Here is a 20,358-nt window from a genome sequence, read left to right as displayed (position 1 = left end):
AATGCTGTTTATAAATGAACTTAACTAAAGAAGTTAATAAAGAACTTAACCAAGAAGTTTTTTTTAGTAAAAAACAGTAGTATAAACTAATATTAATAGGGTAGTTTTAACTGAACTATTAATTTTAAACTTTGCGCAGTGGAGTTTTTACAACAGTAACTATTTTTAAGAGCTTTTATTTAAACTTTGTGGTTTTTATATTAGGTAGCAGAAATGTGTTAATTACTGAATAGAAATTATGTGAGTTAATGGGATGGATCTGAATAGTATGGAACATAATTATTTCTTAATTAACCTTATGTTGGAACACTACTGTTTTCCGCATACATCACACAAATTCGTGACACATGAATAGAGAAATTGCATCTTAATAAAAGGAATTCTTTCACTGTGTGTGGCAAAAAGTAGAGCTACCAGTTCACTATAGTTCATGGACACTGAAAGCACTTGAGATTTGACCAGTGACATTTTTTAAGAATGTCACCACTGCTCTCCCTATGAAAGATGCATTGAGTTCCATTGTTGACTTTTTTTTTTTTTGAAAAGTTCTTTGTGCAGAATGGAAATGGGCACAGGGGTAAATTGTTCATAGGACTGTCTGTATTTCCAGTGGGTTATTTCTTCTAAGATGCACATATCTGTTTATTTAGACTTCTGAGGAAAAAATCATGAGGCCCATAAGCAGCAGTACAGTTGAAATGTATCATACAGTATCTTCTATTTTTAATCTTTAGAACCTTTTATGAAATAGAGTGGCTTGCTTATGCAAGAATTCCCAGGAATATATAGCTATTTATGGAGTTACAGTAAATTCAATTTCTAAGTATGGGCTTCCACATAAAATTACTGCAGTTTTAAGACTGCTGACCTATGAAAATCTTGTACATTAAGCAGTGCTAAGTCTGCAGTAAAACAGCATTTGTCATCTTAAGAACACATTTTGTCCTAACCACCCATCAGTTCCATGTATTAACTTTGTTTAATTTCAAGCAAACTCTCTTCTTTCTAATGGGCCTACCATTAGACTATACAGCTAGTTCCCTGCCAACAGTGATTTGTTTTTGTTGGTTTTGGTTTTTATATTATAGTGTTATTTTAAAAATAAGTACAGCTGAATTTAAGTGCAAGAAATATTTTGAGCTGTGCTATTTGAAAACATGCTTTATGTAGTTGCTATGAAGATTCACACGGCTAGATGTCATTGATCTTTCATTTTTATTAATTTAATTTGTATAATTTTATCTAAATTTAATGCTTATACTGAAGTAATACATTTTTTTTAACATGAATGTAGTATTACTGTGTTCGAAATCTGCAGTTCACCAGCAAATGGAACTGCTATTTGAATGAGCACAGTTAAATCACTTCCATTATAATTCCATTTGTATCCTCAATATTTTTTTGAATTACTGTAGTTTACTATGTCTGAATTGTACATGGAATCATTATTAGCTAATGTGACCAGGAGCTGATCTGAAGGCATCAAAATAAACTCACAAACATCTGTCTCTAAGCATCACATCTTAACATAAAGAATAAACTTGACAGTTTTGTGAGGAAGTTTGGCTCTTCTATAAGGAAAGGTGCTGTTTCTAAAAGAAAGAATAAATAGAAGCTTTTTCTTTTTCCCTGCTGCTTCCCCATGTTGTTTACTTTTTCTTTTCAATAGGCTGTTCTATATTCAGTATTGGGAATACCAGTAGTTTTCTAGAATTTGGACTTCTGACAGCAGAACTTGCTGTTGGTTAGTGGCTTTTGATTTGCTGTTGATTAGTGGCACACATTACGGTGTGATTTGCTGTTTAGTTTTAGAATTGAGGAGTTCTAATATGAGCATTTGATGAAGTTTAATTAGATATCAAAGGAGAAAAGATTCAGGAAAGTAATTTTTTAAAAAAAAAGCTCTGGAAACCTAATACGAATGTACTACTAATTGTTGCAAGTGTGTGCAGATTTTGTCTGTATAACCCGAAGCCATGGGGAGTGTGTGCTCAGTGCTTAACAACATTTTGGATCTACGTAGTTGGATCAGTAATTGTTCAGGTTTTGTTTAGATTGTCAAGTGTGAAAAAGGCATTGAATGGTGCCGTGTACCTCAGAATGTTTTGTAGTACTTTAAATCTCTGAAGTTGACTTTTGTCTGAGAACAGTATAGGTTAAACACAATTACTGACCATATCATTATTATCACATCACATTATTTCTGTATTCTGCTGATGTTCAATATTTGCATATTTCAGGGTTTGAGAAACAAACCAAAGAAAACAGGACACGTAAAACCAGACCTCATAGATGTTGACCTTGTACGAGGTAAGTCTTGAGCTAGAAGAAGCCAGATTTCTCAGAATTAAATGAACTACCAGTCTGTCTTGTCATAAGCTGAAGGCTCAAAAAACTGGATTTAAGTTTTTTGAATAGACCTAGGTTTTGAGAAAAAGAAATCAGTGGATTTCTATGGATGATAGTTTGAGCATTATCAGTTCAGCAGTCTCCTATTTTCATACTTCCACACTTCTTTCAAATCTTCTGATGGTTTGGGGAAAGATTATGTTAAAATTTTGGAAGAGTAACAGTTATATAGGCATTAAATATTTCTTACACATTTTCAAGAGCAAAGCAACAAGAGAAGGTCAAAGTGATGTAAGACTTCTCAAGAAGTATTTAATCTTTATTTGATCTTTATTTAATTTTCCTCATACCTCACGAAGCCTGGGGAAAATGTTATCTAGATTATTTTTCCATGATCCCAGCAGCCAGCTTGTTCTCGAAAATACATTCCTGTAGTGCTTGTTGAATTCAGATCTAGAATTGGCAGAATCCTTGGTCTTTGCTAGCAGTCGTGGAGTTGCTTATGCACATGTGCACGCTCCAGTTGTGGGTGACATGGATACACAGACTCTCTTAGAGCCATAGCTCTAAGCAAATACTAGAGTTTTCTAGGTGCCAGAGAAAAGGGAATTTGCAGGAAGCAAGAAGGGAAAGTAATGGAAGGATGTGAAGAAAGAGTGTGTGAACGAGTGAGATGAAAAATGGTATAGAAGAAGAGACAGATGAATTAGTCTTTACGTAGCTTTCCTTCTCCTAGAGCTAGTCATCAGTTTGACTGATACCGCTGCACGTTTCTCAACTGTATTCCACTTTCCTGGCTACAGCAGTGCTCTATGTTGATTACCATCAACGTAGATGCATTTAGAACTATGCATAATTACATTTAATTACTGATCTTCTGTCTATAGCTACTTAGCATCTCAATTTATTATTAGTCATAAAATGAAATACATTCTTTTTCTCTCTTTTTTTTTTTCTTTTTTTAAGGATCTGCTTTTGCTAAAGCAAAACCCGAAAGTCCTTGGACATCTCTGACCCGCAAAGGAATCGTGAGAGTTGTTTTCTTTCCATTCTTCTACAGGTGGTGGCTACAAGTGACATCGAGAGTCATCTTTTTTTTGGCTGCTTGTTCTTTACCTTCTTCAAGGTAGAATTGGATTATAGGATCAGCTTCGACTGAATGCCTTAATTTAACCATTACTACTTCAATATGTTGCTTTGTTCACTTAATACTGTTAAAACTCTTTCTAATGTATGCTGGAATAGATTGCAAAAGTGTCTTATGATTAGTTCCTCTTTTACAATTGTATAAAGGGGACATTTGGAAAATTTGAGGATTTCCTTGCAGGTTTTCTTCAGCACTTAGCACTCTTGTTACTTTGGCATCTCTGTGTATGATTTAGGTTTCTAGGACTAATTGATTTCAAGACTGAGAGTCACCTGAGAAACCTTTGATTTTCTGAATTAGGATTAGTCCTGTTATTTGTGCTTCTTGATAAGAGCTCTTGGTCTGCGAAGGATGCTGAACCTGCCATTATGCATCTTGCACAGCCCACTGGATGATGTGTGATCAATTTTCAGTTCTTCCATGGGTTATCTTGTCACATCAGAGGCAGTAAACTTTAAGCTCATATTTCAGTCATACCTCAGCCATGCTTCTGGATGACTGACAAATCTATTACTTACTGTCCTATATGCTTCTGCTAACTTTTCCATTGTATATGAAGGGAGTATGCATCTTAATTTTACACTTCCTAGATTAACAGTTGTGCAAAGTCATTTTATAATAAACAGAAGGAAATTCTCAGCTTTTAAAAAGGATGATGAATCACCAGTTCCAGTAATCGAAGCCTTTGCTCCTCTTAATTATATGTAGTATAAAAGAGGAAAATTAGAGAAGAAAGAATGTAATGTAATGAGTCAGTATCTAACAGTGTGAAAGTCAGTAAGAAAATAAGTGTATTGGAAGCACGCACAACAAAAAACAAATCAGAAGCTTAATGCATGTTGGGAGCAGTTTAAGCACTCTGAAAAACTAAATGACTGATAAGTTATCTACTGAAACCAATTAAAATATGATGATTACCTTTTCAGTTACCTGTGCAGTCCTCACAGTTATGAATTTCTGTATCATTTGGAAATTGTATCTAAAATTAGAAAATAAAAATATATTACCTCTTGTTTGATGTTAGCAGCTATAGAATTTGTTCCACAGTGATGATGCCCCCAAACTTGAAATATGTTGACATTCACAGAATCACAGAATCACAGAATGGCCAGGGTTGGAAGAGACCTCAAGGATCATGAATCTCCAACCCCCCTGCCACGTGCAAGGCCACCAACCTCCACATTAAATGCTAAACCAGGCTGCCCAGGGCCCCATCCAATCTGGCTTTGAACACCTCCAGGGACAGGGCACCCTCAACCCCTCTGGGCAGCCTGTTCCAGCACCTCACCACTCTCTCTGTAAAGAATTTCCCCCTGACATCCAACCTAAAACTCCCCTCTCTCAACTTAAAACCATTTCCCCTCATTCTGCAGTTATCAACCCTTTCAAAGAGTTGATAACATTCATGTAGGCTGTCAAAAATTTTCCCTATCCCAAATTCTTAGGTACGTGCTTAAGAATTATTATTGCATATATTAGCCTGTGAGTATACTATGCTAAATAGTAACAGTAAAGGAAAGAATTTTTTTCCCTGACTGTAGATTAAAACTCCAGATTTTATTTACATTTGTTTACTTCATAATAAATTATGATTAGAAAACTGTGATAAGAGAAGGAGAAACAGGGAAATGTTTCTGTTCAAGGTCATTGAACAGGCTGGTAAGTTAAGGTAGAAGTAAAAATTTTTTTCTTCTGATTCCATATCCATTTAGGTTATACCACTACCTCATTTTTACTTTTAAAATGTTTCTATATTCTAGTATCAAAACTGATTTGTGAAATCAGTGTGTATCTCATACTGTGCATTTTAGTATGAAACAAGAAATGTGAATATTCATAGCAGTTAAAAGTTTATTTTGGCGAGATACATATATATGTATGTATGCATTTTTAAAATTCTTGGTGATACAACTATTTCAAAGCTTTTAGTGCTAAAAAATAAATGGTTTGGTCTTTGAAATGTAGTTGCCTGCTTTGAGACAGCTTTTTTGGCTCTACATGAAATCATTCTATTTTTTTCACAAAATACAGCACTGTCATTTAGGAAAATACCAGTCCAGATGTAATAAATGAGGAAAGAAATAATTGAATCTGGTAGGAGAAATTTTGTTTGAAGCCTAAGCTGTTGGTAGGAGCAGTTCTGTGGTAGTTTGAACTACAGCATGTTGGCATGTTGTGCAGAAATTTGTGTATTTCCTTCCTGTGTTACTGAAAGGATTGGGAGGTAGGTAATGTTTTGTTAATCTCTGTCATGGTAGGTGTGTGCAGTCTATAGACTCATGTTTTCTGAAATCTATAGTGAAGTTTGAAATGATTTTGTGGAGACGTGTCCTGAAAATCATTTCAAGTGGGTCTGTGAAGCTTGTTGTACTCAGATCAGTATACTTACACAAACTGCATAGTAGGAATCAAAGCTGGCTATTTGTTTATACTTTATACCATATGAATCTGTGTGTTTGAGAAACTCAGATGAACTCATTTAGAAAAAGATGTTGTTGTTACTGACCTAAAGCTTCTAAAAGCTTTTCTAAGTTGTAGAAGTGATTGGGCTGTTCTAACAGGAGTAGGAAGAGCTCTGTAGTTGTTGTCTGTGTATGAGAAGCAGGTTATAGGGTTTATAAGATTAACAAGTAATGATGGGTTGATGGTTGGACTTGATGATCCCAGAGGTCTTTTCCAACCGTACTGATTCTAAGTTTCTGTGAAGAGGAAGCTGCCACTTTCCCAAGCACAAATGCTAGTTGGAGTCCTGGTCACTTCAGCTGGACTACCCTGTAATGTACATAGTTTGTCTTTGAGTTTTTCTTGTTATTAGAAAATCTATACACAAGTGTATGGGAAATTTTGTCTTTTGAATGGAATATGAAGTTCAAAATTCTTTCAGCTAGAGTATTAAGAGTTTCTCGTCACTAGTCTGCTTTGAAATAGATGTTTGATTTCACAGTCGCAAGTTAGCTGAGCTTGGCAGGCACCTCCAGGGGTCACTCAGGCCACCTCTGCTCGGAGCATCATTAGCTGCCATGGGCTGCTCAGGGCAATGTCCAGCAGGGTGTTAAGCATCTCCAAAGTGGAGGGATACAGCCCGTCAGGGAAACCAGCTCCTTGTGTGCTGTCTCCTATGCTCACCTGACTTGTTGGATTGTGCTGTGTTGGTTTCAAGTGATACAGGACTAAATTTATCTCGATTGATTGAAGCATAGCATTTGTTGCTTGATTTTGTTTTTTTTTTCTCCTACTAAATTGTCATCTTAATATGAATTTACTTCCTGTCATACCTAGCTTTGCAAATGCCTTCCCCTCCGCCCTTCATTCTGCTACCATTTTTTGAGCAATATTTATAATATCACAAGAAGACATGAGCGTGAAGATAAGTCAAGTATTCAAATCCTGATTACTGTCTTTCATTTTATTGTAATTGTCATTCCATGCTCTGAATTTCAGGCTTGGTTTAAAATGCTGGTAAAGAACTACATGTAACTGCTTCTCATTTTAAGATAAGTCATATAATAAGTTGGCCATCCCAGACATTTCAAGTATTGGACTCAACTTCATCTTCCTTCTTTTCCAGTTGCTGCTGTAGTGTTATTCTGTACAGCCCAGAGCCCACATAATATACCTCTGACTGAAGTAATTGGGCCAATATGGCTCATGTTGCTACTTGGAACTGTACACTGTCAGATTGTTTCAACACGAACCCCTAAGCCTCCTCCCAGCACAGGGGTTAAAAGAAGAAGGTATAGTCTGTATTAAAGTACTTATCATTTAGGTTTGTTGAACTATTCTGAAGAATGTGCATAAAGTTGTAGGGATTTACAGTCTCTGCTTCACAAGGGATGAGAAATTGAAGCTCCATTTTTATCTGAAACTTTAAAATGGGTGCTTGGTTAGTGCTCTAACATTTGTGCATTTACTAATTTGTGCACTGTTTTTTTTAATACATTAAATCTGATGTTTTTGCCTCAAAAGAGCTTGTGACTGAATACTGATGGAGTGACATATTACTGCAAGTTTTGCTTTAGAACTCTGTGCAGTACTGACCAGCAATCTGTGAGAAGTGTGTTAAAGGAGGTACTGGAAGCATAGACCTGAAAGTCTTCCAGCACTTCAGTGTATATGGTTTGCTACAGTGAACTGTCCCATTATAGTGGGAAGACCTGCAATAGAGAAATTTTGCAGTTTTTAGCCTCAGAGATGAAATTTATCTTATCTTGTGTTTAATGTTAAGATGATGAGTAACTGTTATCTTAGTGTTTGTAAATGGAGTTTGTTAAATCAACACGATAAACCTTAAGCAACGTCTTGAAATTTTGCTTGTTTTTGCATGTCTAAAACTGCTGAACACGTTATAGAAGTAGTAGATTGCACTTATAAAGCTACCTTCCAATTTTAATCTCTTCTGATGAAGGAAATTAAGGAAAGCAGCACATTTGGAAGTACATAGGGAAGGAGATGGCTCTAGTACCACAGATAACACACAGGAGGGAACAGTGCAGAGCTACGGTACAAGCACCTCTTACAGTATTGGCGCTGTCTTCAGAGATATCTGGCATGCCGCTTTCTTTTTATCAGGGTTTGTATTTATTCAAGGCTACATATGTGTGAGATATGCACTATCCCTTTTCCAGAGAAGTAAACATTAATCTGCTGATTAGATAAGAACAAAAAATAAATTGACAAAAACTTAATAGTAAACTCAGCTCAGTGTTTGAACATGCATTAACCTCTTGTTTTTTGACTTCTGAAATTGCTGATGAAATTGCTGATGAAATAACTGTAGAAATGCAAAGTAACTTTGGCTGATTTTATGATAATTGTAGGACTGCACTTTGTGATGTATCAGGAATAAACTAGCTTGGTTTTTCAATTTTAATCCAACGAGAAAATTTTACTCTTACATTTTAGTTGATTGCATTACTTGATAATTACGTGGAGAGAATGCACATAGATGGCCATCACTGTCATCAAATTACACATTTTTCTGAAGGAAAAACCTTCAGGACTCAAGCATGGCATTTAATCTGTCAGTGAGCTATGAAGATACATTTTCTAATGACTGGAAGAAGCATTTAAGCTTGTTATATTTCAGAGTGCTACACATCAGCATTTATTAGTAAAGTTGAATACATGCATATGAACTGGTACAAAATGAAGAAAAGGGATACTGCAAGTTACTACATTGTTTTGTTCTGCATGCTGCATCTTAAATATTGCAACACTAATGTGTCTGTTGTATTCGTGATTTGTGCACTTAACCTCTGGTAAAGCTTTACCTTGTGTTACATTACATTCTGGAAATAAAAATCTGGAAAAATTTTAAAAATATCTAAGAATGCTGCAGAAGTTAATTTGGTCTTTCTGTGTGTAGTTTAAGCTGGTTTTAACAAACTGTGAGCAATAGTAATAGACACCACAGCTGTTCTTTGTGTAACACCACATCTAAATCGGTCTCTGTGTATTTCTTTCTGGTACATTTGGAGTGTGATCTTGTAAACTTTTGAACATTATCTGCTCAGTGAAGATACTGATTTTCAATCAGTATTGTTGGACTGTTGAGGACTGTGAGAAGACTCACTTTCTTCCTTGCCTTCTTCACTTCCTTGGGGTGACTGAGAATGCTATAAGCAGCCTTTAGTCACTCTTCAGCTGCAGAGGTTTGTACGTCTGAGAATGAACCATGGCAGCTTATCCAGATGAAAAATAACCTTTTTTTTTTTTTCCTCACAGCAGTTTCATCATGTAATTTTTCTTTTCCAAAGTCATGCAGATATTTTTATTTGCAAAGTGGGACTGGGAATGAGGAAGCAGGAATGCAACATGGAGAGCATGGGCTAACTGGCTTGAGATTGTGATGTTGCTGAAGATGTTCTTGTGAAACCCCAGTGCCAGGAATTTGTCCTTACTTCAGTTGTGGAAATCTTTAACTTCTAAAAAGCTTTGCAGCTTAGATGAGTTAGGAGAGTTTTTTGATAGTAGTTTGAGCTGATTGCCCAAAGCCTCAGTACTGTCTTAAATTGTCATCTTTATGGATTTTGAAAATAAAAACTGTGTTTGTATGCAAGCTGGCGCATTGCTAATCTGCAGACAGGAAGAGGCTTGCAATCTGCTCCACAGAGCCCATGATAAAGTATCTTGCTGTCTCTTCTTTATAAGCTTATAATAAAATCTGATCCATGCAAATATGTAAAAACTGCCAAAAGTATTTCAGCTGATTTTAGAATCATAGAATGGAATCATAGAATCATAGAACGGCCCAGGTTGAAAAGAACCACAATGATCATCTAGTTTCAATTCCCATGCTATGTGCAGGGTCACCAACCACCAGACCAGGCTGCCCAGAGTCACATCCAGCCTGGCCTTGAATGTCTCCAGGGATGGGGCATCCACAACCTCCTTGGGCAGCCTGTTCCAGTGCATCACCACCCTCTGTGTGAAAAACTTCCTCTTAAAAAAAAAAAGTACTACTCACTTATTTAGAAATGAAATCAATAAAGAATTTTGGAACTAGATAAGGGAAAGTTCTATAGCTTTCTACAAGGGAAGCGGAGTAGCAGTTGCTGCTTTTTAAAAAAATAATAATTAAAAAATGCCATTTAATGTTTCTCCTGGAATGCTTGAAGGTGGAAGGTGGAATGAGACTAAAGAAGATAAAGAGGGATGAAAAGTGTCTGTAACTGCCTTTTCTGCTTGTTACTTAGTCCATTGTCTTGCAGATTAATTGCTCCTTTTTGGATTTTCTTCCCTAGCTGGTGGGTCTTCCCTGTGTATATGGAATACCTTATCTTAGGAACAATGTAAGCCACCTGTCCCAGTTCATACGATGTACATATTAGGGAGGAATTTAATCTGCTGTGTAATTCAAGTTCCTACAGAGCTTCCTGAAGAAGGGCAATGCTTGTTTCCCTACAGAAGCAAAAGAGTAGATTAGATTCTTGATAGTTTTATCAAGTCTATGTTTAGTGGTTCTGTGGTTCTTTTGTTTTATAAATGTAAAGAATAAAGTCTTCATTTATAATACTACTACTTTTTTTTCTTTTTTCTTTTTTTTTTCCCCAGAAGTGTTCTGGGAATTACTGAACACACAAGATTTTATTGCTTTCTGGGTAAAGATTTTCCTTGTTATTTATTTCGAAATACAGAAGCCAAAGTGAAATTCTGCTTTAATGTGATCTGTGTCAGTAAGGCAGAAAGCTGCTATTCCATTTTCATTCCTTCATCAACAATACTTTCTAATTTAGAAATGCAATCATCCTATCATCCTAACTTCTGCTTTTGAAAGGCTTTTTTTTTTTTTTTTTGTGGCATTAGATATTCTTACTACTACATCTACTGATTAGATAGTGGCCTTGACTTTTAGACAGTGTTATGGAAGATGATAGATTGGTATTAGACTTCTCATAAGAATAATAATACTTAAGCATAATTGATAGGTTTGTTATTTAAAAACAAGCTTAATTACTGTGTTTGTTAGATACTATTCAATTATGTCACTGGGGTGTTACTGCATATATGGGAAAGGATAACTCACATTCTGGCTAGCAGACTTGTCAGTGTGCAGAGTGAATTTAAACAAACACGCTCAGAAAGTACTAACAGAGCACGCTCACAGCTGTAAGAAATGAATGGCACATTTGCTTTGAGTTAATAACATTTTAACTTTTTTTTTTTTTTTTAAGAATAAAACAAACAACCCTCATTTGTATTTGGGCTTCTGGTTCTTCTGTTGCCAAAGATACTGTGATGTTTAGTTGCAAAACATCGGTTTCCTTTTCTCTCTGTACCTAATAATATAGTTTTCTTTTGGACACTGTTTCTTTTATAATGTTTATAGGAAAGAATAGTGAGTATTAATTAGAAGATTAAAAATAAGCTTACAAACATTTCATCAGCTGTTAATATCTTTTTACTTGTTTGTGTTCATCTTAATAAAACTAAAACATGGGTTGAAAAGGGTGAACAGGACTTAGTCTGGAAAAAAATCATTAAAATAATGCTTACATTTGTTTCAAATATAGATCTAAGAAAGCAAAAAACTCAATAGATAAATCCACTGAGACTGATAATGGCTACGTGTCCCTTGATGGGAAAAAGACAGGTAAAAGCAGTGAAGAATGTGCACAGGCCCAGGAGCGTCTCTGTGAGGTGATTAGGCCAGAGGAGTTGGGCTGGAGCACCACAACCATGAGAGAGACCTTCAGCACCCCCAGCCATCACAAGGTAAGTGTGCCATGTTGCTTTCAGAGCAGGACAGTTTGTTTGGTGATATGCAGCCTGTATTTGTGTGATGCTGTTGGTGTATTCTCATTTATGTTATTCTTAAAAGTATTTTAAATGAAATTAAGCTTAGAGTGCTGTGGCCAAAATCATGTTAAGTCTTCTGATGTCATTCCTTTTATATGTAGCCTTTCCTTTTTCTTGTCAGAGGCCCCTTACTGGCTGACATCTAAACGTGCTTTGCTCTTCAGTAATTCAGTGCACAATTTCATATGCTGTCACTTGTATCTTTTTTTCAGTCCAGCTGAACAGCACACTTTACTCTTTATTGCCTCTTTGATGCTCTTGGTGTACGTAGGCCCGTCTTTGTGCCAGAATCGAACAGATTTCATATAATTGCAATTTGTAATTTTGAGTTTATTCTGAGCGTTTACCTATGAATCAGGAATCATCTTTTCTTTCGGTTTGTCCTCATAGAAGAGAAGGAAAGGACAATTTTCCTCTCAGTAAAATAGACATAGCTTCCTGAAGCAAGAAATAAGGGTGAGATGGAAGCAGAATAAATGGTTATGAAGGAAAGGAGAACTTTTCTTTCTGGACTTGTTTATCTCCTGGATATACTGTTTTCATCTTGCGGTTCTATAGAATAGATTTTCCAAAGTTTTTTTTCCTGGCTCCATTATCATTTGCCTTCTAATGACTGCCATTACTGCTCTCTTACTTGACTTTGGCTCAGTAGTATATATAATGATTGACCAATCATTGCAATATTGTTTTTCATGATAAAATCAAAGGGAAAGGTTATTCTGCTGGAAGTATATGCCTATACATCTTTATAAAGGAAAGACATTCTGTGGGGGGATTTCATAGCCAATGTATTTAACAACCCCAATAAATATCTGTATGATTAAGTCAGAATGGGTGTGATGAAGTTCATCTCAGGGCAGTAACCTCAGTCTTTTGGTCTGCTCAGCAGCAACAGTTGAAACTGTGATTCAGTTACTGTGATTCAGTTGTCTTCATTGAAGACATTCATTCCAAGCATTTTGCGTTCTTGATGAAATTCAACAAATGATGATTTTTTTTTAAGGGTTTTAGTGATGAGTTTTCTACATGCTTAGCATCACATTGTATACATGTTTGCATTGAAGAGAAGCTGTCAGAGGCTAGAATAGACTCCTCATCTCTGATTCCAAAGCATAATATATACATTTTGTTGCCACCTTGAAAAATAGTAGATAAGCCACCACAGGCTGTATTTTGCATGTCCCTCCCTCTATGCAGCTCATCTGTTAAGAAAGTGAGATGAGTTGACACTGAAGCATCTCAGAAGCCAGAGCTCATTATGGAAGAAAAATAGATGCCTGAATCGCAGGGGTGAAGAGATCGTCTGTCATTTCACTGATGACTGTGCAACTCTGAAGGAAATTTTACAGGGTTCTATGCAGTGGTGTCATAATAAATGAGAGTATACAGAAAGTTTCTGACAGCTGACCAATCTTCTGTGTGCTCTCTTCTTCCTTTTACTGTCAGGTCTGGTTTCACTTCAATTTAAAATCAGGGAAAAGTGTGATAAATTTGTTATCTGGGTCTTCCTTTCACAAACAAACCTTGTGATGTTTTGTAACTGAAAGAAGTAAATGCTGACTTTATACTATATGTGTTGATAATTAAGCGTGACTGCTATCACAAATTTATTTTCTCAAGCTTTTTGGATATCCTGCATTTAGGCCTTCAAAATGTGAATGCCAGCGCTCATGAGCTAAATGTGAACTAGCTATTCATTGTCTGAGAACTGTTTGATACTACAGTTTTATTTTGTAATATCTGCTATATCAATTCTTACAACTGAAAATGCAATATTTACTTTAACGAGGCATACATAACATTGCAGAAAGGAATTGGATTGTAATAGTTTATAATCGGTAAGTATGAGTGTAAGTCTTACTGATACTCTACTTCTTGCACTAGGAGACTCACAGGACTGTGACCAATTTATCAGATGAAGTTTCTAGTGAGGAGGGGCCTGAAACCGGGTACTCTTTACGCCGCAATGTAGAACGCACTTCTAGTGATGGCGCTCTTCGAAACAGAAAATCTCACCATTACAAGAAACACTATCCTTTGGAGGTATCTATTCTTCTGTTGCCTCTTTTATGTAATTTGACTGAAGCTCTAGGCTTCTTGTTGAGTATTTTTTTTTTTTTCTCCGATACTGTGTTTTAGGATTATGTTAAATTGAAGCCATGTTAGTGAAGGAGAGGGATTCCTTTTTGTATAACAGAGTTTGAACTGTGAGGTTTTTATTCAGCTGAGCTTTGTCAATTTTTTCAATTTGTTGTTAAGATCCTTTGATATATCCTATACATCTTGCAACAGATTTCAGTTAGCTCTATTGCTATCTTTTGATAGCAAGTATCTCTTTTGAAAATGTGATTCGTTACAGAAACAGCACTAGTTGGCAGTAGTAGCATTTTCATCATACTAGTGCTGCTGCTTTTCTCCATTTACATCGTATTTTCGATTCATCAACCTTCTTGTGAAGTCATCTGATAGTTTGCCTGTTTCATTCCATCCAAACATTCCATCATGTTTGTTGAAAGCCATTAAGATATTGTCATGAAATCTCAACAAAATTGTTAGTGTTACATTGCAACAAAAACACACAAAAACCTGAAATTTTAAGAGATTTACTAACATCAGAGCTAAGAGGAGGAAGGCAGCAATTCCGTATTAGTAGAGTCATTAGTTGTAAGGGTTCAGATACTGAAAGATAGAAGTGAGGGAGGGCTTTTTTTTTTTCTCTTCATTCTAAAGGATTTCCGCTCTTTTTGCTGATGGTATGCAACTTAACAGACAAACAAAACTTTGAGGTTTTTACAGTGTTTTTTCTTTTTAACAACTGTACTTGCCCCTCCCCCCCCCCCCCCCTTTTTTTTTCCCCAACTAGGACTATGAGAAAAGAATGTGCAGAGTAATTTTGGTTCTGACAGGAGTGTGCTTGTGGGTGGCTGTAACAGGCAGAGCATCATAAGCAAGCCTTCCACTTGATATAAATAATGCCTTCTTAGAAGGGTTCATATAATGCTGCTTTCTCTGATAATAACTACAAAGTCTTGAGGTCTTTATTTTGCATAAAAGCATTCACTAATTTTCTATAATTTGCTTATCACAAACTTCAGATTGAGAGATCTAGAAGACTGATTCATTTTTAACTGTGTGATGTCCTATGTATGTTTAGTTTAGACTTTCTGAACATGGTAATACTTGGAAATGTTTCATATTGCAGAAAATGTCTCTTGACTGCATGCTAGTGCAGCTGGACAGATGTGATTGCAGATGATTTTTTTTTTCCATCTTAAATTTGTTTTCTTTTCCAAAAGGTGCCTCAGAGCTGTAAAATTCTAAAATGTTGTTTTGGGAGGACTGTGTGTAGATACCTTCGGAAATTCAAAAAACATGAATTTATTCTGTGTGTAGTAATAATTCACACTTTTTCTCCCTATCTTTGTGATTGATGCCATGGAACAGGAAGCTTTTCTGTGTTGTTAGCAGCTCTTTTCCCTCAACGTGATTACAAAAGAAATGAAACAGTAGTTTTGAAAACTGAAAGCTTTCTTTGTATTTTAAAAAATAAGTGTGTATATATATATATGTATGTATATGTATATATATACGTGTAAGTGTATGTGTGTATATGCATATATATATAAATATATATAAATAAGACAGTGCTTTCAGCTTCTGTCCTGTTTTCCCTTATTTTGATGTTTGCTTGTCAGTTATTGTTTGAGGTATCGCTTTTTAATCTTCTTGCTTCATTCAGTTCGAGACTTAGCACCCTGTACTGACCATGTTCTATAAAGAATCAATGTTTTGGATATTGTCTTTGGTATTGGAGTTCTATCATCTCACTAAAAAGAGCTTGGAGCAGACTTCTGCTATGTATTTCTTTACAAAATTGATTGCATAAAGTATATGAAGCATGGTTTCCAGGAAGAACAAGTAACTTCTTCAGCTGGTAATGCATTGCAAGTCATATTAAATTAATAGGCCTGCTGCAGTATTTCTTAATTGTGTTTTTCAGTGAAGAAAATTGGGCATAATCTTGAGATAAATTGTAGTAGAAAAAAAGGAATTTTGCTCTAAGAAAGGATGGAAATTGGCAGATGATAGTGATGAGTAGGATGGTACTGCATTTAAAACCTGTCTTGCAGGAAATTGGTTCGTCTAACCATTGAAAGGAGCTTAGAGGTCTTCTTTTCTTCTGAAGAAAACATTAGATTGCAGTATGTGTATGCACTGGGGTATTTAAGTCTCTCAAGAGTAATGTTTTTCTATGTTATTATGTAAGCAGTGCAGTGCATTATTTAAAAATAATGAGGCATGCTTGCTTCTCAACTGCACTTTCTTTAAAATAATTAGTTTTTTATGCATGACTGTGTAAATCACACATCTACCCAGTACTGGTATGGATACTCTCAGTTATTCTTTCTCTCTACACCTATTGCCTGTCTTCAAAGAAGCTCACACACTGTCTTTGGGAAGGTACATGAAGCCTAACAGTGGACACTGAGAATCAAATTGGTGTTTTTATAGATTATTATAGGCAAATAATTTTAAAATGTACTTCTGGGGCATACCAGCATTTCTTTTAGAACTAGGAAAATGATGTCCACATTGCTATTGGGCGCCTTGGATCTTGGATAGCTAGGATTATCTGTCTCTTCTTCCTCCAGGACCTTCTTTTTTCTTGCCCATTTTTTGAAAGAATCCCTCACTGTACGGTGAGTAGAATCTGCCAGTGCAATTCTGAGTCTGCACCTGAAGGAGACACAATCTGCAAATGCCTATCTGGTGTGTCACTGTACTTCAGGCTTATTTTTTTATTCCACATATACCCAGTTTCTGTGGGTGAAGCTAAAGAGGAAGTCTTTGTCCTTTAAATCCCTTAGTCTTGCTTTAATCTGATTTATCCTTTTGTGAATTTTTTTAAAAGCTATACTAACAGGTTGGGGAGGGACAGATATGATAATAACTAGGTAAAGTAGATCAAACCAAACAACATGGGATAGAAGGACAAAGTGGCAAATCAGTTTAAAATATTTAGTGAATTAGGCTTTTCTCGCTCTACTTTTCTATACTAAGTGCAGGTCAGTGTATATGCCTTTAAGCCTTACTTAATATCTTCGATATTAATTCGATATTAATTTGATATTTAATATCTTCGATATTTTCACTAAAATAATGAAGCTGTAATGTGTTTTAGGAGACTTAATTTATCACTCATTAAATCAGAAGTTGGAGACAGGCTTGATGATTGCTCTAAATTAATGAATTTTAAAAATCTGTAGAACAGTTACTTCTTCCTAATGTGTGTGAATTGAGTCTTCATTGTGTGACCAATCCCCCATGAATACAAGGACCACGAACTATTACTTGTGTGGTGTCTAACTGTGCAGTAAACATATAATACTTTCTGATTTGAAATGTAATGGGTGGAACATAAAAAACTGATACACGTGGACTTGCTGCATTTGAACTTACTAACTCTTCTGTTAAGGAAATAGAGTACAAAAACAGCATTAATTCCAATGAGTATTTTAATTTCAGGATACCCCTAAATCAGGTACTAGCTGCAGTTCTCGGTGTTCAAGCTCCAGGCAGGATTCTGAGAGTGCAAGGCCAGAATCAGAAACTGAAGATGTGTGGGAGGACCTCCTACACTGTGCAGAGTGCCACTCTTCCTGTACTAGTGAGACGGATGTAGAAAGTCCTCAGATGAATCCATGTGTGAAGAAAGAATATAGAGATGACCCATTTCATCAGGTTGGTCATATCTGCTGATTTTGACTTTACAGCACGTACATCTTCAGTCTCATCAGCTTTCTCATGTGCTCAGGAAGCCTGGGAGAAAGAACTCTCTATTAAATGGAATAACAGAGCCAAAGTGATTTGGTAGAATTAAAACAAGGAAAATTGAATTTCTGCTACTCAGTAATTAATTTGTCAGATGGAGAGGATATGACAACATATTGTAATAGCCTGCAGAATAGTTTTGTGTTAGGATTGTAGTTCAGGACAAGTATTGATTGATTGAAGGTTCCTGTTGTAGAATCATGTATATATCTGAGGGAATATTTTTGTTTGTATATGCATGTATATATATATATATATATGAAACCACACAGCAAGATAACATATGTAATATCATGTTACGTGTGTATTCTTTATGTTCTTCATACATTTATATCTGTATTCTTTTTAGATAAAATATTTTTTTTTAATTTTATTTTTACCTTAAAGCTGATCATTTATTTTTCTTAATACTGTTCTATAGAAACATCTGGGCAGTAATTTCGGAAAATGTTAGTGTTTGTTGGGCAACTCTTTAGTTGCAGCCTGCCTTGGGTTAATTGGACAGAATCCATTGTCCATACTTATTAGCTAATGATCATGTGTTAGTCTTCATTTGATAAAAAAACATTCAGATGTCAGTACCAGTTATGTTTATATTACAGGGTTTTCCACTAAATTGCATACTACCTGCTGTGAAATATTTTTCTTGTTAAATATGCAATGTATGTTGGCACTGCTTACATCAGTGCTAAGGAATTTAATACAGGAGGTGATGTTACTGATAGCTGAGAAAAAGTCTCAAAAGATAGGCTTGTTCACTCATAACTGAAACTGAAAATGATGGATTTGTTGGTATCCCCCCCTCAAAAAAACCCAACCAACCAATAAAATCCACCCCCAAAGCAACAGGAACAGCAGTTTGAATTTCTGCACTCTTTGCTTTTAAAATTTATTTTAGTTCTTGCTCGTATTCCATGTTTTTTTGAAGTTTAATGTTTTGGTTGGTTTGTTTCATTATAGACTGTGAAATTTTTGAATTTCAGCTCCTGGTGTAGATACTCCCTCTAGAGGAAAATAGTGGAAATCTATGTTTAAGAAAGTCTTTCTGCAGCTATAATTTATGTTAACAATATAGATGTTTTTTTTTTTCCCCTCTAATGGAAAAGAAAGGAAACAATTGAGTACTTAGCAGCACAGAAAGGTTTCGGATAAATACTGATAAATCAAGTTATAACCCCCCCCCTCCCCATACACACACACATACTTTTATTAAATGATAGGATAAATATTTGATAATATGCCCCCCATTCCAGCCTTTCTATTTGATTCAAACAGTGCTGGTTAACCTGGCAAGCTGAGATCAGTTTTGATTGCCTGTAATTGAAAGGGGTGAGACAGGACTGAGGGAAATCGAGAAGTGGCTGCAGCAGCACTTGTTACCTCAGCATTTTCAGGGTCTTTCAGTTCTCAGTTCTTCTCTGATTAGAGTAAATAAATATGTGCATTCATTACTTTAGATTGAAATTACTTGGCTGTTGGGGCAGCATACACTGAATAGAGTCCTAGAGACAACGGCTATTTATTGGGAAAGAAGTGAATGACTTTGAGTATTTAACATACAGTAATGCAGGAGAAGTAAATGCTGTGTAACAACATTTGTGTCAGTCTAAGCACTTTTTTTTTTTTTTTGTTAGTGTATTCCTGACAAAGAAACATTGACATAACAATAGGTTGATATTACTGATGGAATATATTGTTTGTCTTCCCCAGAGTCACTTGCCTTGGATCCATAGTTTGAATCCAGGACTAGAAAAAATAAGTGCAATTGTATGGGAGGGGAACGACTGCAAGAAAGCAGATATGTCTGTGCTTGAAATCAGTGGTATGATAATGAACAGAGTGAGTATTCTTTTTACAGATATTGTGTCTAGGTTCAAAAATAAGTACTGCCTGTACTGTCACACAACCAACATCTGCCTCTGATGTCATGGACCAACAAAATAACATAGGAGACATTACTTTTGGAGTGGCCCTCGTACTTACAGCTCTTGTAACTATCAGTAATAAGAGTGGTGTGATAATAAAATACATTTGCATTGCTGGGTGCTTAGAACATAGCCTCTGTTTTATTGTTCCAGCATATGCTGTGAATATTTATCTCCTTGATTCTTATGGACAACTAATATATTGGGTTAGATGTACATATATCTGAGTATTTGGACACTGAAGTTCAGATTAGAGAAGAAAGCTTTTCTGTTTTAGGAAACAAAAGTGTAAAGAGGATGAATGGGATGTCTTCTGATTCCTGGCATTCCTTATGATTGATGTCATACTGTTTTTCAGCATAGATGATTCATATATTTAGTAGGGTTACATGTAAAATCTTAGCATAGTTTATGGCAATTATCAGTAATTCTGACAAGTTGATATGGACATTTCCAACTTGTCAGAAAGCACTGCATTCACAAACTAAGTTCAGATCTCTGTACCTGCCTCAGAAGCAATATAGTTTTGGATGCAGTCACAGTAGAAGTGAACCTTGATAAAGCCATAACAGCACAACAGAATTCCAATCCTACTGCACTGTGAATGCTTTGATTCTTTTAAAAAACCACATAACCTAGAAGCAGAATGCAATTAGACTATTAGATTAAGATGCAACATGTAAACAACAAAGTCTGATTGGTTGAATTTTGCTAATTCAGTGTTGAATTAATTTTTACTGCAAGGATGTACACTGAAGTGTTTCAATGTTTTGTTGCTGGTGTTTATTCGTGATTGTTGCTGTGCAT

General features: G+C 35.7%; 1 protein-coding gene across 1 annotated transcript in view; it reads left to right on the top strand.

The window, feature by feature from the left end:
* Positions 1-20,358, top strand: part of PHTF2 (putative homeodomain transcription factor 2) — a 61,830-nt gene that overhangs the window by 28,259 nt on the left and 13,213 nt on the right. The window contains 9 exon segments of the mRNA XM_042872439.1: positions 2,241-2,310; positions 3,316-3,440; positions 3,442-3,475; positions 7,065-7,230; positions 7,902-8,066; positions 11,509-11,710; positions 13,679-13,837; positions 17,321-17,536; positions 19,337-19,465. Coding sequence (XP_042728373.1) covers positions 2,241-2,310; positions 3,316-3,440; positions 3,442-3,475; positions 7,065-7,230; positions 7,902-8,066; positions 11,509-11,710; positions 13,679-13,837; positions 17,321-17,536; positions 19,337-19,465 — 1,266 coding nt within the window.

Source organism: Lagopus leucura, unplaced genomic scaffold, assembly GCF_019238085.1.
Source record: "Lagopus leucura isolate 7727_CA_CO unplaced genomic scaffold, USGS_WTPT01 Super-Scaffold_100008, whole genome shotgun sequence".
Lineage (NCBI taxonomy): Eukaryota > Metazoa > Chordata > Aves > Galliformes > Phasianidae > Lagopus > Lagopus leucura.
This window is presented reverse-complemented; position numbering and strand designations above follow the sequence as displayed.